Here is a 20,725-nt window from a genome sequence, read left to right as displayed (position 1 = left end):
TTTATCCCTGTGTTTCCTGTCTCTCTGTGCCAGTTCGTCTTGTATGTTTTTCCAAGTCAACCAGCATTTTTCCCATTCTCCTGCTTTTTGCTATTCTCCTTTTCTAGTCCTCCTGGTTTTGACCCTTGCCTGTTTCTGGACTATGTACCCACCTGCCTGACCTGACCACGAGCCTGTCTGCCACTGTACCTCCTGGACTGATCTGGTTTTGACCTTTTGCCTGTCCACGACCATTCTCTTGCCTACTCCTTTTGGATTAATAAACATTGTAAGACTCCAACCATCTGCCTCCTGTGTCTGCATCTGGGTCTCGCTTGTGTCATGATAGTACGAACTGGCCATGACAGAACCAGCAAACTTGGACCAGCTCTGCCAAGCTGTCTTCCTGCGGGGAGCGACCATTGGGAGACATGAGGAGTTGTTACAGGGCCTTTTGGAAGGGCTCAGTTTCTTGACGGAACGCCACGACCATGGGTTAACTTTTTAAGGTATAGGGGGCAGTATTTTCATTTTCGGATGAAAAGCGTGCCCAAAGTAAACTGCCTAATACTCGGGCCCAGAGTCAAATATTTGCATATTATTAGTAGATATGGATAGAAAACACTGAAGTTTCTAAAACTGTTTGAATTATGTCTGTGAGTATAACAGAACTCATATGGCAGGCAAAAACCTGAGAAAAATCCAACCAGGAAGTGGGAAATCTGAGAATTGTAGTTCTTCTTTTGAATCCCTATCGAAACTACAGTGTCTTTGGGGTCACGTTGCACTTTCCTAAGGCTTCCATTGGCTGTCAACAGCCTTTAGAAACGTGTTTCATCCTTCTCCTGTTACTGGGCAGAAAATAGGAGCTCAGTCAATGAGTGGACTGCCTGGGACCAGTGAGTTGTTTACTGCGCGGGCACGTTTGGCGCGCCGCTCCTTCTTTTTCCTCTGTAATAAATACGCTATTGTCCGGTTGGAATATTATCGACGTTTTATGTTAAAAAGACCCTAAGTGTCACGTCCTGACCAGTATAGAGAATTATTTGTATTATTTGGTCAGGGCGTGGCAGAGGTATGTTTGTTTTGTATGGTGTTTTTTTTGTGTGTATAGCTTAGAGGGGTGTGTTATGTATGTGTTCCGGGGTTTTGTGGTGTATGTTTTAATATGAGTAGGTCCTAGGTTAAGTTTTCTATGTACAGATTTGGTTGCTGGACTCTCAATTGGAGGCAGGTGTTTCTAGTTGCTTCTGATTGGGAGTCCTATAAGTAGGTGTGTGTTTTGTTTGTCACTTGTGGGTAGTTGTATGTTAGCACTGGTTTTGTTTAGCCTGCTACACTGTTCCTGTCGTGAGTGTTGTTTATTGTTTTTTCCTCGTGTTCACATTGAAAATAAATGATGATGAGCACGCAATCCGCTGCATATTGGTCCACTTTTTCCGACAGCGATTTCAACATATCTTCTGACGAAGAGGTTTGTGACACTAAGGATTGATTGTAAACAACGTTTGACATCTTTCTACGAACGGTAATGGAACTATTTGACTTTTCGTGTCTGGATTTACGCTCGCGCGTTATGCCTTTGGATAGTGATCTGAACGCACAAACAAAACGCAGGTATTTGGACATAAATATGGAGTTTATCGAACAAAAATAACATTTCTTGTGGAAGTAGGAGTCCTGGGAGTGCATTCTGACGAAGATCAGCAAAGGTAAGAGAATATTTATAATACTAATTCTGAGTTTAGTTGACCCCAGAACTTGGCGGGTATCTGTATAGCTTGCTTTGATGGCTTAGCTATGTACTCAGAATATTTAAAAATGTGCTTTCTCCATAAAGCTATTTTAAAATCTGACACAGCGGTTGCATTAAGGAGAAGTATATCTATAATTCTTTCAATAACTGTTGTACATTTTATCAATGTTTATGATGAGTATTTTTGTAAATTGATGTTGTCACGGTTGTCGTTGGTAAAGGAGGACCAAAATGCAGCAGGTATGTGTATGCTCATCTTGACGTTTAATGAATTCAAAATGAACACCAAAATAACAAAAGAACTAACGATCAACAAAACAGTCTGGCAAGGCACAAGGCTAAACACAGAACAATCTCCCACAAATGACAAACACACCCTAATATATGGGACTCTCAATCAAAGGCAAATAGACAACACCTGCCTTCAACTGAGAGTCCCAACCCCAATTAACCAAACATAGAAACAGACACACTAGACTAAACATAGAATACATGAAAATCAAACAGTGCCCAAAAACCCCGGAATACTTAAATCAAATGCCCCTTCAACAAACACACCACCCCGAACCACATAAAACGAATACCCTCTGCCACGTCCTGACCAAACTACAATGACAATTAACCCTTATACTGGCCAGGACGTGACAGATGTGCTCATTCACCGGAGTGTTGGTGGGAATACATTTTCTGATCATGCGCCAATGTAAAATGGGGTTTTTGGATATAAATATGAACTTTATCGAGCAAAACATACATGTATTGTGTAACATGAAGTCCTATGAGTGCCATCTGATGAAGATCAAAGGTTAGTGAATATTTTAGCTGTATTTTAGTTTTTTGTGATGCATGTCCTTGCTTGGAAAATGGCTGTGGTTTTTCTTGTGAAGTTTATGTCCTATCATAATCTAATTTATGCTTTCGCCATAAAGCCTTTTTGAAATTGGACAATGTGGTTAGATTAACGGGAAGTTTATCTTTAAAATGGTGTAAAATAGTTGATTGTTTGAGAAAATGAAATTATGAGATTTTTGCTGTTTTGTGTTTTGTATTTTGCGCCATGCTATTTCACTGGCTGTTGATAGTGTGTACCGCGGGTGGGACGCTAGCGTCCCACCTAGCCCATAGAAGTTAAAGGCTATTATGGAGCAAATCAGGGAGTTAGCTCTGAAAAACCCCAATCACCCAGTAATTTTTTCCCTCTCTGTGGTGAGTTTGTATAGCCTATTCCGGCTCCCCGAGAACCGCGCTTACCACCTCCAGAGTGATATTCGGGGAATCCTGGTGCATGCCAGGGTTTTCTTTCTCAGTGCTCGCTTATTTTTGAGCCATATTCGTTTCCTTCAGACCAATCGAAGATAGCATACTGTATATCATTATGCTTATGTCGGGAAGGGCGCTCTCCTGGGCTACGGCAGTTTGGGAGCAACGATCTGGAGGTCATCTGGAGGAATTTATGGCAACAGTGAGAAAGGTATTTGAGTCTCCGGTATCTGGGAGAAAGGCGGCCAGTAAACTGCTCGACTTACGCCAGAACTCCCGTAGTGTGGCAGATTACGCGGATGATTTTCGCACGTCTCTTTTCGATACTTTTCTGCACGGATTACCTGAGGATGTAAAGGATAAGCTAGCTGCTCGGGAATTGCCGGTTGACCTCGACTCCCTTATCGCCCTAACCATCAAAATCAATGGACTCCTAAGGGAACGTAGGAGTGAGAGGAGGTCTGGTCTCGTGCACACTCGTGCACCCGCTATGGCTCATTCACCTTTGAGGGAATCCGGAAGTTTTTCAGAAGGAAGCTTTTCAGAGAGGATTCGAAGCCACCCGAGCACTCTCGTGAATCTACGATGGGTGAGTTGGATACTCAAATCAAATTTATTTATGTAGCCCTTCTTACATCAGCTGATATCTCAAAGTGCTGTACAGAAACCCAGCCTAAAACCCCAAACAGCAAGCAATGCAGGTGTAGAAGCACGGTGGCTAGGAAAAACTCCCTAGAAAGGCCAAAACCTAGGAAGAAACCTAGAGAGGAATCAGGCTATGAGGGGTGGCCAGTCCTCTTCTGGCTGTGCCGGGTGGAGATTATAACAGTACATGGTCAAGATGTTCAAATGTTGATAAATGACCAGCATGTTCAAATAATAATAATCACAGTAGTTGTCGAGGGTGCAACAAGTCAGCACCTCAAGAGTACATGTCAGTTGGCTTTTCATTGCCGATCATTGAGAGTATCTCTACTGCTCCTGCTGTCTCTAGAGAGTTGAAAACAGCAGGTCTGGGACAGGTAGCACGTCCGGTGAACAGGTCAGGGTTCTATAGCCGCAGGCAGAACTCCTGAGCCTATGCAGTTGGGAAGAGCTAGGTTATCAGTTGGGGAATGCTCACGGAGCATGAACAGTAACTATTGTCTGTACTGTGGAGGGGCAGGACATTTTATAGCTACCTGCCCTATTAGTAAACTCTTGTGTCTAGTGGGTACCAGCACTACTGTGAGTCAGACTGGGTGTTCTCTAATTCCCATCACCTGAACACCCTTTTTTGTGCTGTGGGGAGACCAATCTAAGTCTCTCCGAGTGCTCATTGACTCTGGGGCTGATGAAAGTTTTATGGATGCCACTATTGCTTCAGAGCTTGGTATTCCCACTCAGCCTCTCTCTGTTCCCATGGATGCTAGGGCACTGGATGGCCGCTCTATAGGGGAAGTCACTCATAGTACTGTGCCCATTCAATTACGGGTTTCTGGTAACCACAGTGAGACTATACAGTTCCTCCTCATTGCATCTCCCCATGTTCCTGTTGTTTTGGGATGTTCCTGGCTACAAAAGCACAATCCGGGGATTGACTGGACCACAAGCTCCGTCCTGGGTTGGAGCCCATTTTGCCATTCCCACTGCCTTCAAGCCGCACAGCCTTCCCAAGTCGCCTTCCTCTATGGCGGAGTACATAAAGGAGTCTCTGGCCACTGGGGCCATTCGTCCGTCTGCATCTCCTGCTGTCGCAGGGTTTTTCTTTGTGGAAAAGAAGGACAAGGACAAATCCGTGCATTGACTACCGGTGATTTAACGGTAAAAAATGGTAAATCCCCTACCTCTCCTCGGCATTTGAACCTCTCCAGGGAGCCACCATGTTTTCCAAGTTGGACCTTCGGAATGCCTACCACCTGGTTTGGCTACGTGAGGGGGATGAGTGGAAGACAGCCTTCAACACAGCCAGTGGACATAATGAGTACCAGGTCATGCCATTTGGACTCAGCAACGCCCCCGCTTTTTTCCAGGCTTTGGTCAACGATGTGCTCCGGGACATGCTAAACCGTTTTGTGTTCATTTACGTTGACGACATCCAGTTTTTTTCCTGATCTGCCCAAGAACATGTACTTCATGTCAGACAGGTTCTTCAGCGCCTCCTGGAGAACCAATTGTTTGTGAAAGCCGAGAAGTGTGAGTTCCACCACTCTACTATCACCTTTCAGGTATATGTTATTGCTGAGGGTAGTATTCAGATGGATCCTGAAAAGGTGAAAGCAGTGGTGGATTGGCCTCAACCAACGTCCAGGGTGCAGTTGCAACTGTTTCTTGGTTTTGCTAACTTCTACCACCGTTTCATTCGGGATTACAGCACCCTGGCGGCCCCCCTCTCGGCACTCACCTCTCCCAAGGTACCATTCAAATGGTCTCCAGCTGTCGACAAAGCCTTTGTGGACTTGAAGCATTGGTTCACAACAGCTCCCATCCTCATCCATCCAGACCCCTCATGTCAATTTGTGGTGGAAGTTGATGCTTCGGATGTTGGAGTGGGGGCCATCCTGTCCCAGCAATCAGCCCAGGACCAAAAGCTTCATCCCTGTGACTTCCTGTCCCATCGTCTCAATCCTGCAGAGAGGAACTATGATCTAGGCAATCGAACTCCTGGTGGTTAAGATGGCGTTGGAAGAGTGGAGGCACTGGCTGGAAGGAGCAGAACAGCCATTGTTGGTCTGGACCGACCATAAAAACTTGGAATATCTCCGTACAGCCAAGCGCCTCAACTCCATGCAGGCCCGGTGGGCCCTCTTGTTTACCAGATTCAACTTCACCATTTCTTACCAACCAGGGTCAAAAAATGTGAAGCCTGACGCTCCCTCCCGCCTATACAGTTCCTCTATCACACCCTCGACCTCCGAAACCATTCTCCCTACCTCATGCCTTGCTTCCACTGTAGATTGGGGTATTGAGAACCTGGTTCTCGAGGTGCAACGCTCCCAGCCTGGACCTGAAGGGGGCCCGGCTGACTGGCTGTTTGTAACTAACCCAGTCCGGTACCGGGTCCTGGAATGGGCTCGTTCCTCCAGGCTGACCTGTGATCTAGAGTCCCGTCGTACACTAGCCTTCCTCCGATAATGTTTCCGGTGGCCCATAATGGTTCCTGATGTCTTTGCCTTCATCGCCGCATGCACAGTGTGTTCTGAGAACAAGACTCCACGGCAAGCTCCTTCTGTCCTCCTTCAGCCACTTCCGGTCCTTCATCATACCTTGTCTCATATATCTCTGGGCTTTGTCACTGGGCTCCCTCCGTCTGATGGCAACGTTGTCATTCTGACGGTAGTTGATCGGTTCTCCAAGGCCGCCCATTTTATTCTTCTCCCCAAACTACCTTCTGCCAAGGAGACAGCCCAGCTTATTGTGCAGCATGTCTTCCGGATCCATGGACTCCCGGTAGACATGGTCTCCGATCGGGGTCCTCAGTTCACGTCTGTTCTGGAAGGCATTCTGCACCCTTATTGGGTTGTCGGCCAGCCTGTAATCTGGATTCCATCCCCAAACCAATGGTCAGTCGGAGCGAGCCAACCAAGATCTGGAAACCACCTTGAGATGCCTGGTCCCAACCAACCCTACTACCTGGAGCCGTCAACTGGTCTGGGTGGAGTATGCCCATAACACCCTGTCCCTGTTCTGCCATGGGACTCTCCCCTTTCAAGTGCTCCATGGGGTATCAGCCTCAACTCTTCCCATCTCCAGAGTCCTGAGTGCCACTGCTGTCCATCTTGTCTGTACCCTCCGTATCCACCCTACTTTCCATGTGTCCAGAATTAAGCCTGTGTGTCACTGTCCTTTGTCTTCTGTTTCCAGGCCTATTCCACCCCCCCCCACTCCCCCGGGTAACCGATGGCCAGCCAGCGTATATGGTGAGACGCCTCCTGAAGGTTTGACCACGGAGTAGGGGTTTCCAGTACCTGGTTGACTGGGAGGGTTATGGCCCGGAAGAGAGGTGCTGGGTTCCTGCTAAAGACATCTTGGACCTGGCACTCATCGCTGATTTCCACCCAGGTAGGACACCAGGTGGCGTCCCTGGGGGGGGGGATTGTCTCCACCCCCTCCAGGTGTCACTGATTTTCCCCAGTGTATTTATCCCCGTGTTTCCTGACTCTCTGTGCCAGTTCGTCTTGTATGCTTTCCCAAGTCAACCAGCGGTTTTCCTGTTCTCCTGCTTTTTGCTATTCTCCTTTTTCTAGTCCTCCTGGTTTTGACCCTTGCCTGTTTCTGGACTCTGTACCCGCCTGCCTGACCATTCTGCCTGCCTTGACTACGAGCCTGTCTGCCACTCTGTACCTCCTGGACTCTGATCTGGTTTTGACCTTTTGCCTGTCCATGACCATTCTCTTGCCTACTCCTTTTAGGATAAATAAACATTGTAAGACTCCAACCATCTGCCTCCTGTGTCTGCATCTGGGTCTCGCCTTGTGTCATGATAGATTTGCCAAATGGAGGGCTGGGGAGAGCTTTGTATGCATCTCTGTGTGTGGAGTAAAGGTGGTCTTGGATTTTTTTCCCTGGCTGCGCATGTGAAATTTGGTAAGACTGATTTAAGTTTGCCTGCATTAAAGTCCCCGGCCACTAGGAGCGCCGCATCTGGTGAGCATTTTCTTCTTTACTTATGGCCTTATAGAGTTGGTTGAGAGCGGTCTTAGTGCCAGCTTCGCTTTGTGGTGGTAAATAGACGGCTACGAATTATACAGATGAGAACTACCTCGAGACTTATTTAATATTAGACATCGCGCACCAGCTGTTATTGACAAAGACACACCCCCACCCCTCGTCTTACCAGAGGTAGCGTCTCTTTTCTGCCGGTGCATGGAAAAACCTGCCAGCTCTATATTGTCAGTTTCTTCGTTCAGCCACGTCTCGGTGAAACATACGATGTTGCAGTTTTTAATGTCCCGTTGGTAGGATAATCTTAATATTAGGTCATCAATTTTATTTTAGAATGATTGCACGTTAGCAAGAAGAATGGAAGGTATTGGGAGTTTTCTCGCTCGCCTCCGGATTCTCAGAAGGATCCCCGATCTGCGTCCCCTTTTCCGTCGTCTTTTATTCACGCAAAAGGTGTGGATCTGGGCCTGTTCCAGTGAAAGCAGGATATCCTTCTCGTCGGACTCGATAAAGGAAAAAGTTTATTCCAATCCGCGGTAATTAATCGCTTTTCTGATGTCCAGAAGTTATTTTCGGTCGTAAGAGACAGTAGCAGCAACATTATGTACAAAAATAAGTTACACAAAAAAATAACAATTGCACAATTGGTTGGGAGAATGTAAAACGTCAGCCATGGTCTTCGGTGCCATCTTTCAAACACTGTACATGTGTTTTGTAATCAAATTCTGGTCTGTCAAAGCATCTGGTTGTTATTATTATTTACTTTGAAATGTTTGTATTTCATCTGTTTGGTAATGCCAACCTGTCCTGTTCTCGACTCACCATCACTGTGAATTGGCTCCTATTTGAGCGGGCCGTTGAAGATAGGCACAGGCTGCAAACCACTTGTTATTTGGTTTCTCCCATTTCTCAGGGGTGTTTTCATTTATTGGAAATGTTTACGCTAATTGTGTATTTGTTTTCATAAACGTGTTAAGTGTTGACCATAAGAATGTTAATTGGGCAATTGTAATAACTTTAAATTGTGCTATTTAGAGGTTTAAATGGTTTATGCCAAGTGGTTATTTAGGATTCCCTAATCCTCATTCAGGGCAGTTTGTCAGTTTTTGACTTGTATTCGAGTCAAGTTATTATATTATTGGCCGAGTAAGTTTATTATTTTGCAACCAAGTTAAAGGCCCAATGTAATGTTTTTATCTCAATATCAGATCATTTATGGGTAATAATTACGTAAGTTACTGTGATTGTTTTCCACTAAAATTGTAAAAAATATACACAAATATTTTTGCGAAATAAAACTAAACAATTTCTCAAGTAAGACATTTGCTAGGACTGTCTCAGAGTGGTCTGAGTGGGGAGGGAAAGGCACCAAAGGGATGCATTGACTACAGAGTGGATCAATCCACCACAGCGGAGGAGCCTAATGGGAGGAATATGTAACCTGAAAACTATCTGTTATTGGCAGAGGTTTGGAAATATTTTGGTTATTGGTCTATTCACCAGGCAAGCCAAAACTCCACCCATGCAAATCCTGCGGATTAGAATGTCCTGTATAAATTGCATTTTCAACCAGCAACTGTCAGAAATAACTGATCATATTTTTTTCCCACACTTTTTCAGTGTTAGTTTCATCAGCTGTTGTACACATATGAAACATAGGAAAAAAACAGAATTTTGATTGCACTGGGCCTTTAATTATTTTGGTCATGTTTAAAATGTGTACATTTTTGTAGATACAACTCTAGATACAGTCTTCTCCATCCCCTGCACGATAAATAAATACCGCATTTGATCTACTGACGTCTCAACTGTTACTGCTCCACACTGGGTCCTCTATCCTAACACAATACCATTTACAATTGTATTTATAATCAAACAATGTTCTAATCACTGCAGTCACATCAGATATTTTAATCCACATGCAACGGACTCTTAAAATGATACATTATACACAATGCATGACAACCCACCTGAGAAGGACATGTTGAAACCTTCATAGGACATGGAGAAATCTGAGACGAAGCGGAGCTGGGCGCTAAAGTTTCCAAACAGGCCGGCCTTGATGGAGGGGGGCAGGACGGAGCCAGTGAGCCTGGCCACGGGTTCCGTGAAGCTGCCGTCCTCTGTGATGAGGAGGTAATCATGGGAGTCCTCCAGGTGGAACGTGTGGAAGAGCAGCTGCACTCCTGGAGAGATTCAGATAAGATTAGGCCTCCCTAAGTCACACATCAAAAACCCTGTCTCTACGTCACACCAGCCCTAAGGGAGGGCTGGGGCTTAATGTTGATGAGAATATAGAAATACATTATTCAAATGGGGTGATGTAGGCCTAGTCACAGCTGCTTTTACTTACTTAATGCTGCAACAAATTATTGGTTGGTTCTTACAGTAGAGAGCTATTCATGAGTCTTACCTTTGCCATGAGACACCTCTATCGTCCATGTGCAGTTCAATGAGTTTGGGTAGAAATCAGGAAATCCAGGGGAGAGAATATTTCCTTTTTTACCAAAGATATAACCACCACACAACGCTAAGGGAAACAAAATGAAACACGTTGTGAATGAGTGTAAGAGGCATTGTTTTTTAGACTGAGAACTGAACATTAACAATGATTAATTAATGCAATTTCTTGCATAACAATCAGGGGTTTTAGAAAAATAAATTATAACAGCATTTAAATAAATAAAGATGCAAACGATTATGAGCTGGTATCATTAGATTTTTGATTAGTATGCCAAGAGCGCAGAAAATTGCTCAAAGAAATTGCTAAATTAAAAACAGAGTCCAGGTGGGTTTGAAACCAGAATTTAGGTCAGAGCCTGCAAACAATATCCCTGGGTGTAAGATAATCTTTTGCACTTTGTAAATGTTCTAAACAAACTTTTAGTCACTCCTCCATGTTATTTGTAGAGACAAACCTAATGACAGTGTGAAACACAGACGTAGACACATGTTTCTAGATTAAAAGCCTCAGAGTTTACCCAACTAAAGCTGAGTAAGATGAAGACGTGGGATACTGTACGCTGATAGTGAGTCTGTCTGAGAAGATCAAAAGCGAACTTAATAACCGAGGCAGAATTCTGACAGGAAAGACTGTCAGTGGAGAAAGTCAGGCAGAGTCATCGAAACAACAACTTATCACTGCCTTAATTACGAGATAAATAAAAAAGGAAGAACAAGTTAAAGGAATATGTTAATCTACTTTGGTTTCTATGTAAATGTTACACTTTAGTTGTACTTACCATGTTTTTGAAGCATGGAATCTATAATCTATAACATGAATGTATATGTTAATAGACAAACAGAGGTCCAGAACCTCTAGCCTATGAGGTTGAAGTCACTCAGTGTTTATAATTGGTGTGAGGATCTGTTAAATGGTTTGAAAATAGCTGAAAAAGGAAGCAGGCGTTCCCAAGATAGCACAGGTTCCCATGAACAAATGTATGGAGTTGGCACTTGCAATTATACCCGATTCCGTAGGCTATGGAGATGCTGGTGATTAAATGGGGCTCATGTCGCGCGTGTTATCATACACGCCCAAGGCTACCACTGAAAGTTAATCAGCGAGGATAGTTCTTTTGAGGGTGAGACAAATAAAAATATCATAATTGCATGGTATCCCAGCATGCGTCTACATATTTATTTATTTACATATTTACTGAGGTCTGAGTCGTCCCGTTTGAAAGAAGAAGGGGAGATATTTTTGTTGTGAAAAACAAGGTGTACCTTCCCCCAAAGTGAGGGATCCTTGGAAATCATTACAAATTACTTCTGGTATAGATATCACAAAGCGGGCCACAAAGGCAACACTGTATGTTTATGATAAGACATGGATAAGACAAATTGTGGGCGTAAACAATCCATATCTACAGTATCGTCTTTGCTCTTAAGAGCTTAAGTCCTGCTTGCACCATAAACACAGTAGTGGGCGGGAGGAGACAGGTGCTCAGGATGCAGGACTAGTGGAACATTTCTACGCGATTTGAAGAGTTCATTTCTGCTGCACTTCTAAGAATGAGGGTTCTAAGAATTATACTACAAGAAAAAAACCAATGATGGATGATCAATGTTATGCTCTGTGATTGTTCATTATTTTTCACCATTTCCAAAAAGTATTGTGCCATAATCCTCCTTCTAATATAAAACATTATTTTTCACCATTTCTAAAAAGTATTGTGCCATAATCCTCCTTCTAATATAAAACATTCTATCTCTTCCTGAAATGAATGGGTGATAAATCCCATTTAAAAAACAGATAGCAGCTTTGTCTAGAACAGGACCTGTCTATTGCATATGCCTACAGCCTTGTGAAATGATAGAGTAAGTAAGAGGGACAAATAGGCAGATACAACGGAAGAAAACATTTCATATATCTGAATGGGATGTGGAAATGCCACCACTGTCGATCATGAAGGTCAAGTTCAGAAGAGAACACATTCGGTGTCAGACTTGGCTAGAATAGAAAATACAATTGATAAGCTAGTTGTCTGGAGGATGATATTGGGCGTACAAAACCTGACGGTCAAACGCTTGACTTACTAGAAAAATATGCTGTACAGGTTTATTTTCATCCCAAGTAGCGAGAAACAAATGAGATAAACAGTTGGAATAATGTCTTTCTGCAGAACCTCCACCCTGTCTACTGCCTCTCTGACTCTCTGTTGTCTGACACCCAAAGTTATCTTAGTGTGTATATTCTAGTCACCTCTCCTCTCATCAAGAATTAATGAACTCAGCCCCCGAGGGGAGTCAAAGAGGCTTACCCTTTCCCCCAGATAAGAGAGAGATTCGTTAGCAGGGAGTTGTGTCTCCCACATCTCTCTCTGTGAATGTGATGGGGAGTGTGAGGAGAAGGGGTGATAGCTGGGTGCTGCCACGCATGTACTATAAGTGCACCTGACACGAACAGGAAAAAGGAGAGGAAGGAAGGGTTGGACAAGGCTAGATGGGGTACACTACCATCACAGCTGGGCAGTGCGTGATTCCACTGATGGTTCCTCTCACACACGATGGGTTCCTCATCGCTCAGCGTGTAGCCTTGATCACAGCTGAATGTCACCCTGGAGCCAATGGCGAAATTGTTCCCATGCCGCTTTCCATTGACCGGGATCCCAGGATCTAAGCAGGAATCTGTTTCCATCATAACACCTTTAGGGATAGAAATAACTATTTCATTCCACCTTCAGGCCTTAAAATGTAATAGAGAATGGTGTCATAATCGCTCTTTACTGTATAAATCATGAGGGAGCCACAAGGGGTTCTCTCTCCTTTTCCCTCTCTTTCCATTTCATCCCTTGATGGAGGGTTGTCCTCATAGAAAATATTGTAATAATAATCAAATGTGTATTTTATTAATGAGTTATCCCAAATAGCATACATGAAATGTTTATAAAGCACAATAGATGTCATTAACAATTTTCAGCTATCTGTCTGGATTTGGTAGTCATGTCTCATCCCTGCTTACTTAATAATGACAGCCAGTCTTGTGCTACAGTAATTGTGGTTAGGTTAATATAGGAAACATTTATGGCATACATTTTTTGTGAGTATATAGTATGGAAGCTTGAATAAATTCGGAAAGTATTCAAACCCCTTGACTTTTTCAACATTTTGTTACGTTACAGCCTTGTCCTAAAATGGATTTAATAAAAAAAGTCCTAATCAATCTACACACAATACCCCATAATGACAAAGCGAAAACAGGTTTTTCTATATTTTCTCCCATTCTTTTCTGCAAATCCCCTCAAGCTCCCCATCCAACCTGACAGAGCTTGAGAAGATCTGCAGAGATGAATGTGAGAAATTGCCCAAATACAGGTGTGCAAAGCTTGCAGCGTCATACCCAAGAAGACTCAAGCCTGTAATCGCTGCCAAAGGTGCTTTAACAAAGTACTGAGTAAAGGTTCTGAATACTTATGTACATTTATTATTTCAGATGTACATTGTTTATACATTTGCAAAAAAATCGAAAAACCTGTTTTTGCTTTGTCATTTTGACGTATTGTGTGTAGATTGATGAGGGGGGAAAACAGTTTAATCCATTTTAGAATAAGGTTGTAATGTAACAAAATGTGGAAAGAGTCAAGGGGTCTGAATACTTTTCGAATGCACTGTATCATAGTATTTGGAGGAAGAATTTGGCTAACTATTTTACAACACTATTGAATTGTTGATAGATTACTAAATCATCTTATTGCAAATGACAGCCTAGTGCTATCATTGGTGATGTAATAACGTTATATCTCATGAGCTAAATCTCATGAGGTTGGCCTTCATAATCACCAATTATTTGGCATTTAAATCACAGTCCTGTTCAGGCAACAACACTAATGATGACAAGCTATCAAAAATAAGTGTAAATCTAATTTCACAGCTCCTACACCACTTCAGTAATATTGAAATGGTGTAAGAGCTGTGAAATTAGATTTACACTTCTTGTGATCACAACACCCACCACACGAGCTGAGTCAATATTGACATCAGCAGCACACACATGACAGCGATATTGCACCACCAGTTGTAGCCATTAAACATTTTGTGGATTGCAAACACAACGTCCTCAGCTTTTCAAGGTAGCCCTGTGGATACATTTCAAATTGAAAACCGTAGAACTCACTGTCGTAGCGGATCTGGAAGCCCACGCTGGAGCGACTGTTGTCTGTGGTGAATAGCAGGTACATGTAATTACTGGTGCTAATGAGAAAATGGGGCGCCTGAGTGCCATGATACTCTCCGATTAAAGGAGAGGAGTTGGAGGGGCCATCCCGAATCTCCAGTGTGTCATAATTAACCTCGGTCTGGAATCTACATGAAAACAGACAAAAAAGGAGGGGAAAGGATAGTGAATTAGAAGCTAATACTCCATCCAGGCAATTTTATGTAGCCAATCATGGCAGATTATCTCAAACTGAATGATTGTGTGAAATTGAAATAGCTGCATCAAGGACAATATCAATTCTAAACAAAATAGGAAAACCTGTCAAAGGATATCTTGATGGCGTGATCTTTTCTGGCTTCAATAACCCATTCACAGTTCAAAGAATCTTTGTAGTATCCCGGCCAACCAGGAGACAGCAGAACTCCGGTTGGAGCTGTTAAATATCCCCCACAAGGTGCTAGAGGGAAAAGTATGATCTTAGTGGCAAGGTTCTGACATAGAGAGCTTACAAGTCTATATGCAACAGTATGCAAAATGTAACAGTATCCAGTCGTGGCCAAAAGTTTTGAGAATGACACAAATATTAATTTCCACAAAGTTTGCTACTTCAGTGTCTTTAGATATTTTTGTCAGATGTTACTATGGAATACTGAAGTATAATTACAAGCAATTCATAAGTGTCAAAAGCTTTTATTGACAATTACATGAAGTTGATGCAAAGAGTCAATATTTGCAGTGTTGACCCTTCTTTTTCAAGACCTCTGCAATCCGCCCTGGCATGCTGGCATGCTGTCAATTAACTTCTGGGCCACATTCTGACTGGGTTTTTGTTTGTCCACCCGCCTCTTGAGGATTGACCACAAGTTCTCAATGGGATTAAGGTCTGGGGAGTTTCCTGGCCATGGACACAAAATATCAATGTTTTGTTCCCCAAGCCACTTAGTTACCACTTTTGCCTTATGGCAAGGTGCTCCATCATGCTGGAAAAGGCATTGTTCGTCACCAAACTGTTCCTGGATGGTTGGGAAAAGTTGCTCTCGGAGGATGTGTTGGTACCATTCTTTATTCATGGCTGTGTTCTTAGGCAAAATTGTGAGTGAGCCCACTCCCTTGGCTGAGAAGCAACCCCACACATGAATGGTCTCAGGATGCTTTACTGTTGGCATGACACAGGACTGATGGTACCGCTCACCTTGTCTTCTCCGGACAAGCTTTTTTTCCGGATGCCCCAAACAATCGGAAAGGGGATTTATCAGAGAAAATGACTTTACCCCAGCCCTCAGCAGTCCAATCCTTGTACCTTTTGCAGAATATCAGTCTGTCCCTGATGTTTTTCCTGGAGAGAAGTGGCTTCTTTGCTGCCCTTCTTGACACCAGGCCATCCTCCAAAAGCCTTTGCCTCACTGTGCGTGCAGATGCACTCACACCTGCCTGCTGCCATTCCTGAGCAAGCTCTGTATTGGTGCTGCCCCGATCCCGCAGTTGAATCAACTTTAGGAGACGGTCTGGCGCTCGCTGGACTTTCTTGGGCGCCCTGAAGCCTTCTTCACAACAATTTAACCGCTCTTCTTGAAGTTCTTGATGGTCCGATTAATGGTTGATTGAGGTGCAATCTTACTTGCAGCAATATCCTTGCCTGTGAAGCCCTTTTTGTGCAAAGCAATGATGACGGCACGTGTTTCCTTGCAGGTAACCATGGTTGACAGAGGAAGAACAATGATTCCAAGCACCACCCTCCTTTTGAATCTTCCAGTCTGTTATTTCGAACTCAATCAGCATGACAGAGTGATCTCCAGCCTTGTCCTCGTCAACACTCACACCTGTATTAAGAGAATCACTGACATGATGTCAGCTGGTCCTTTTGTGGCAGGGCTGAAATGCAGTGGAAATGTTTTTGGGGGATTCAGTTCATTTGCATGGCAAAGAGGGACTTTGCAATTAATTGCAATTCATCTGATCACTCTTCATAACATTCTGGAGTATATGCAAATTGCCATCCTACAAACTGAGGCAGCAGACTTTGTGATAATTAATATTTGTGTCATTCTCAAAACTTTTGGCCACGACTGTAGACTGGGTATACTTTGCTACTTGTAGAATTGTAGCATACTTTCAGTGGCTCTACAATGTTTCACCAAATGACAACAATGATATGCCCAGTGCCCACCCACGCCAATCCAAGGGAGTCAGGATGACATTGGCAGATTCCACTGGATACTTATTGGATTATATGGATTATTGTGCAACATTACACAGTACCTTCACACCGAGGAACTGCTGCATTCCACACTACGTTTCCATCCTGAATGATGCAGGTTATGGACTCAGACCCATGGGTTTTGATGAAGCCTTCATCACATGTGAAGAGCACAGAGCTGCCCAACAAGAAGTGCTCCCCATTCCGCTGGCCATTGACAGGGATGCCGGGGTCGTGGCATTCATTCTGACCAAATGCTAGAGAGGAAAATAAAACTGGTTTCAGTGTTTTTCAGTGATTTCAGTCTTTTCTGTACTATTGTTTTTTAATCAATAAGAAGATATCAAACTGGATTCGGTGCCACATTTAACTCATGTGTCTTATCCCAGAGAACGAGATGAGAACCTGGTTAATTTACGGCTAGGGGTTCCGCTAGCAGAACGTTTCGACAACATCCGGTGAAATGGCAGAGCGCGAAATTCAAGTGCAATACAACAAATTAAATCTTAACTTCTTGTTAATCTAGCCACCGTGTCAGATTTAAAAAAGGCTTTATGGCGAAAGCAAACCATGCTATTATCTAAGGACAGTACCCCATCAAACAAACACATAACAATCATAATTCAACCTGCCAGGCGCGACACAAAACTCAGAAATAACGATATGATTCATGCCTTGCCTTTGAAGATCTTCTTCTGTTGGCACTCCAATATGTCCCATAAACATCATAAATGGTCCTTTTGTTCGATAAATTCTGTCGTTATATCTCCAAAATGTCAATTTTTTTGGTGCGTTTGATTCAGAAAAATACCAGTTCCAACTCGCGCAACATGACAAAAAAAATCTAATAAGTTACCTGTAATCTTGATCCAAACATTTCAAACAACTTTCCTAATACAACTTTAGGTAATTTTTAACGTAAATAATCAATCAAATTTAAGACGGGATAAACTGTGCTCAATACCAGACAAAAACAAAGTGGAGCGAGCTTTCAGGTCGCGCCCCCCAACCACAACAGTACACTAGACTTGACCCTCGTTCTGAACAGCCATACTTCTTCATTACTCAAAAGCAAAACATCAACCAATTTCTAAAGACTGTTGACATCTAGTGGAAGCGATAGGAACTGCATGCAAGTGCCTTAGAAATCTAGATCCACATAGAAAACCCATTGAAAACACTGTCACCTCAACAAACAAAAAATTCCTGGATGGTTTGTCCTCGGGGTTTCGCCTACCAAATAAGTTCTGTTATACGCAGACATAATTTTAACAGTTTTAGAAACTTTAAATCTACCAATGATATGCATATCCTAGCTTCTGGGCCTGAGTAGCAGGCAGTTTACTTTGGGCACGCTTTTCATCCAAAATTCCTAATGCTGCCCCCTATCCTAAAAAAGTTAATTATTTAGTAATTGAGAATAGGTGCTAATCAGGCAACAACATGAACACAGCACAGTGGTGAAGACTGAGCCCATGAAGGCAACATGTCCCTTTCTCTGCCTCATTGTCAATACACGCCTGCTCACTGATAGTCACTTCCCATGCCAGATTGGAAGACATGTCCCTCTCCTCCTAACACGGTGACACCAGTTCTATAGAGCTATTGAGTTGCCACACCACAGGCTCCCCCGCCATCCCCATCACATGGCTGACACCTCCCGCCAAAAACAACTCCCTGTCTTAGTCACTCTCCAATCATGACAGGAGAGTCCAGCGGGTGCAGGCAGAGGTGTCATGCCCACAGGAGGCACAGGGGCATGTGCCCCATCAGATTTTTTGTAAATTATGCTAGCTTTTTTTGTTGGTAATATTACTAGCCTAAAGTTGGCTTTAGATAGCCCAGATAGGTTCCCAATCTCCCAATGTCATAACAAGCTACCAAGAAGCCATTTCAGGCTATCAATCAAGTTAGCGTAGCTAGCTTGTCTAACTATCTTAGCTGGCATGCCTGCTGGCAAGGTTGGTAGACTTTAAATAAGAAAGCAATAACTTAATATACCGAATAAGACTCACAAGACTCACATTCTTTTCTATCTTTTCCCCAGATTTTAGCAGAGATGCAGAGTGCATATTTAGTTTCTTTAAAAAAAGAACCACCAGTCAGGAGGATACAGACAGCTCAAGAGGTATGCTTAGATTTGCAGAAGAAAAAATAATATATTTTTTTACATATAATTAAGCATAATGATTCTGGCTCTAGATTGTAGGAAAATGCTATTTCAGGTGTTTGAAAAATGAATAGCCCCCCTCCGGACCACCCCCCAGCCATCCTCACATACTTTGTGACCCCTCAGATTTTTGGGGTGCATGATGCCCCTGGATGCAGATGCATAAGCGAGATAAAAACGGTAACAACATCCTCCTCTATTTCATTAACCTTTCTGACCACTGCAGCCTGCCTCTGTTACTCTCCCATCAAATAAATCCAGGAGCTGCGGAGGAGAGACATGTCTCTGCATAGTCTCCCCGGCCGAGAGTTCAAGAAGAGAATGTGTCCTAGAGATAGCAAACAGGAACTGGGGACAGCAATACTCAGACCTAATTTCAGCTCAGTGTGGTACAAGCATAATTCCATTAACACTGGGTACAGCTGGATCAGTTCAATATTTTTCTGCTACAGAGTGTGTCTATTTCGAGGCAGAGGACATGAACACACCTCTACCATTGCTGTTTCCTGTTTCATGATAATGTCTCTAAATTATCAGCAAAAAAGGGAAAATATATCATGTTTACCTTCAAGGTTCGGAATTGCCTTGCAGTATTATTGTTTTTTCTTATCTCGTGTTTACAGATACAAAATGTTGGAGGCCAACTGGTACACACATTTACATTAAAATATGCATTAAAATGTTAGGATTGTAAATTATTAAAGTTACAAACATTCCCAAGGCCCCTTTAAACGGTGTAGTATTGAGAGAAAAGGGCGAAATTTGAATTTAATTTGTCATAATGTCATCTGTGTGAAATCCTTTCATTGAATTCATGGGTAAGTAAGTAGGAAAAGGGATGCATTACTTCTTGACCAATATCTTGACCAGTTAATCACATATAATATAATTAATAATAATTCAAATGGGATGTGGCTGGTTTTAATTACAGGGAAAAGATAGATTTGTCTACACAGGGAAATGTATTGTATGGCCATACAAATTCTTAAATAGAACGGTCCCACCCACTTCCAGCTAATGAGTCTCCATTCTCAGACAAATAATTCTCAGACAAATAATTTAAAAAACTTATTTGCTTTGTAAATAATTCTGATTCGTAACTTCCCTTGTAAGAGTATACCTGACTTAGCATTTGATTGAACACATATGAAGAGATACTATAGAGACCCCTTGACTCAGTATTGGTGCTACAGGGAGTTCTGAATTGCATAACAGAAGACATTGTGAAGGCCATGGGTCATCAAAATATAGCTAAATCGCAAATATCTTTAGAAGGAAGGGCCATTTACTTGTATAAGTGATGTTAAATCCTTTCCCAGTGTTGGAGTGGTCAGTCTGGAACTCCAGGCGCATGATGTGTCCATTGCTGGCTATCTGAGAGGGTACGTCCTTCCCGGAGAATGTGCCAAATGTGGTGGGCTCCGACATCCCATCGTCTTTCACAATGAGGTAGTCAAACTGGGGCTCTACCTCAAAGTCGCTGAAAATTAGATGAATCCTGCTCCCTGGCTCAGCGATAATGAGCCACACACAGTTCATGTTGTTCCCATACTCCTCAGGGTAGTTGGGGGAGAGGATTATTCCTGATGGGGTGGTGAAATTGAAGAAGCAGGAAACTGCAAAAATAGATAGGGGCACACACACAGATCTGCCATCATGCTTTGATGAAGCACACAGTGAGATAAATTAGCTCTTTTATAAGACATCACTGAAGACATTTTGTTTGAAATGGGTGGGATACATGCTTTCCTTTGAATTCTTCATTATATTCACTGCACCAGGTGGAATAATATAACCCAGTGTCATGACAGTAGAGAGGCTATCAAACAAGAGCTGCCTGCCCTTGGCTGTATAGCTGCTTAACCCTGGTGTCAGCCTTCATGCCAGAGGGAGGGTGAACTGGGGAGGGTGAACTGAAAATATTGAACTCTACTAACTAACAATACAGGCTTACCTGCAACAACAGCTCTTACTTTTTTTTTAAATAACTCAAGACCTCTGTATAGAAACTGTAAATAATAAGCTCAGTGAGCAATGTCTAAATGACAGGAGTAATGATCT

The 20,725-nt window shown here is 43.0% G+C and overlaps 1 protein-coding gene across 1 annotated transcript in view; it reads right to left on the bottom strand.

Moving 5' to 3' along the window:
- LOC106612532 (CUB and sushi domain-containing protein 1) overlaps positions 1-20,725 on the bottom strand; it is a 556,683-nt gene that overhangs the window by 171,151 nt on the left and 364,807 nt on the right. Inside the window, exons 14-20 of the mRNA XM_014213739.2 lie at positions 19,954-20,280; positions 16,557-16,751; positions 14,616-14,754; positions 14,256-14,443; positions 12,599-12,787; positions 10,053-10,169; positions 9,610-9,825 (exon numbers count right to left, since the gene is read on the bottom strand). Coding sequence (XP_014069214.2) covers positions 9,610-9,825; positions 10,053-10,169; positions 12,599-12,787; positions 14,256-14,443; positions 14,616-14,754; positions 16,557-16,751; positions 19,954-20,280 — 1,371 coding nt within the window. The remainder of the gene's footprint in view (positions 1-9,609; positions 9,826-10,052; positions 10,170-12,598; positions 12,788-14,255; positions 14,444-14,615; positions 14,755-16,556; positions 16,752-19,953; positions 20,281-20,725) is intronic.

This window comes from Salmo salar, chromosome ssa01 (assembly GCF_905237065.1).
Source record: "Salmo salar chromosome ssa01, Ssal_v3.1, whole genome shotgun sequence".
In the NCBI taxonomy this organism is placed as follows: domain Eukaryota; kingdom Metazoa; phylum Chordata; class Actinopteri; order Salmoniformes; family Salmonidae; genus Salmo; species Salmo salar.
The sequence above is the reverse complement of the archived record's forward strand: the minus strand, read 5'-3'. Positions and strand labels throughout refer to the sequence as shown.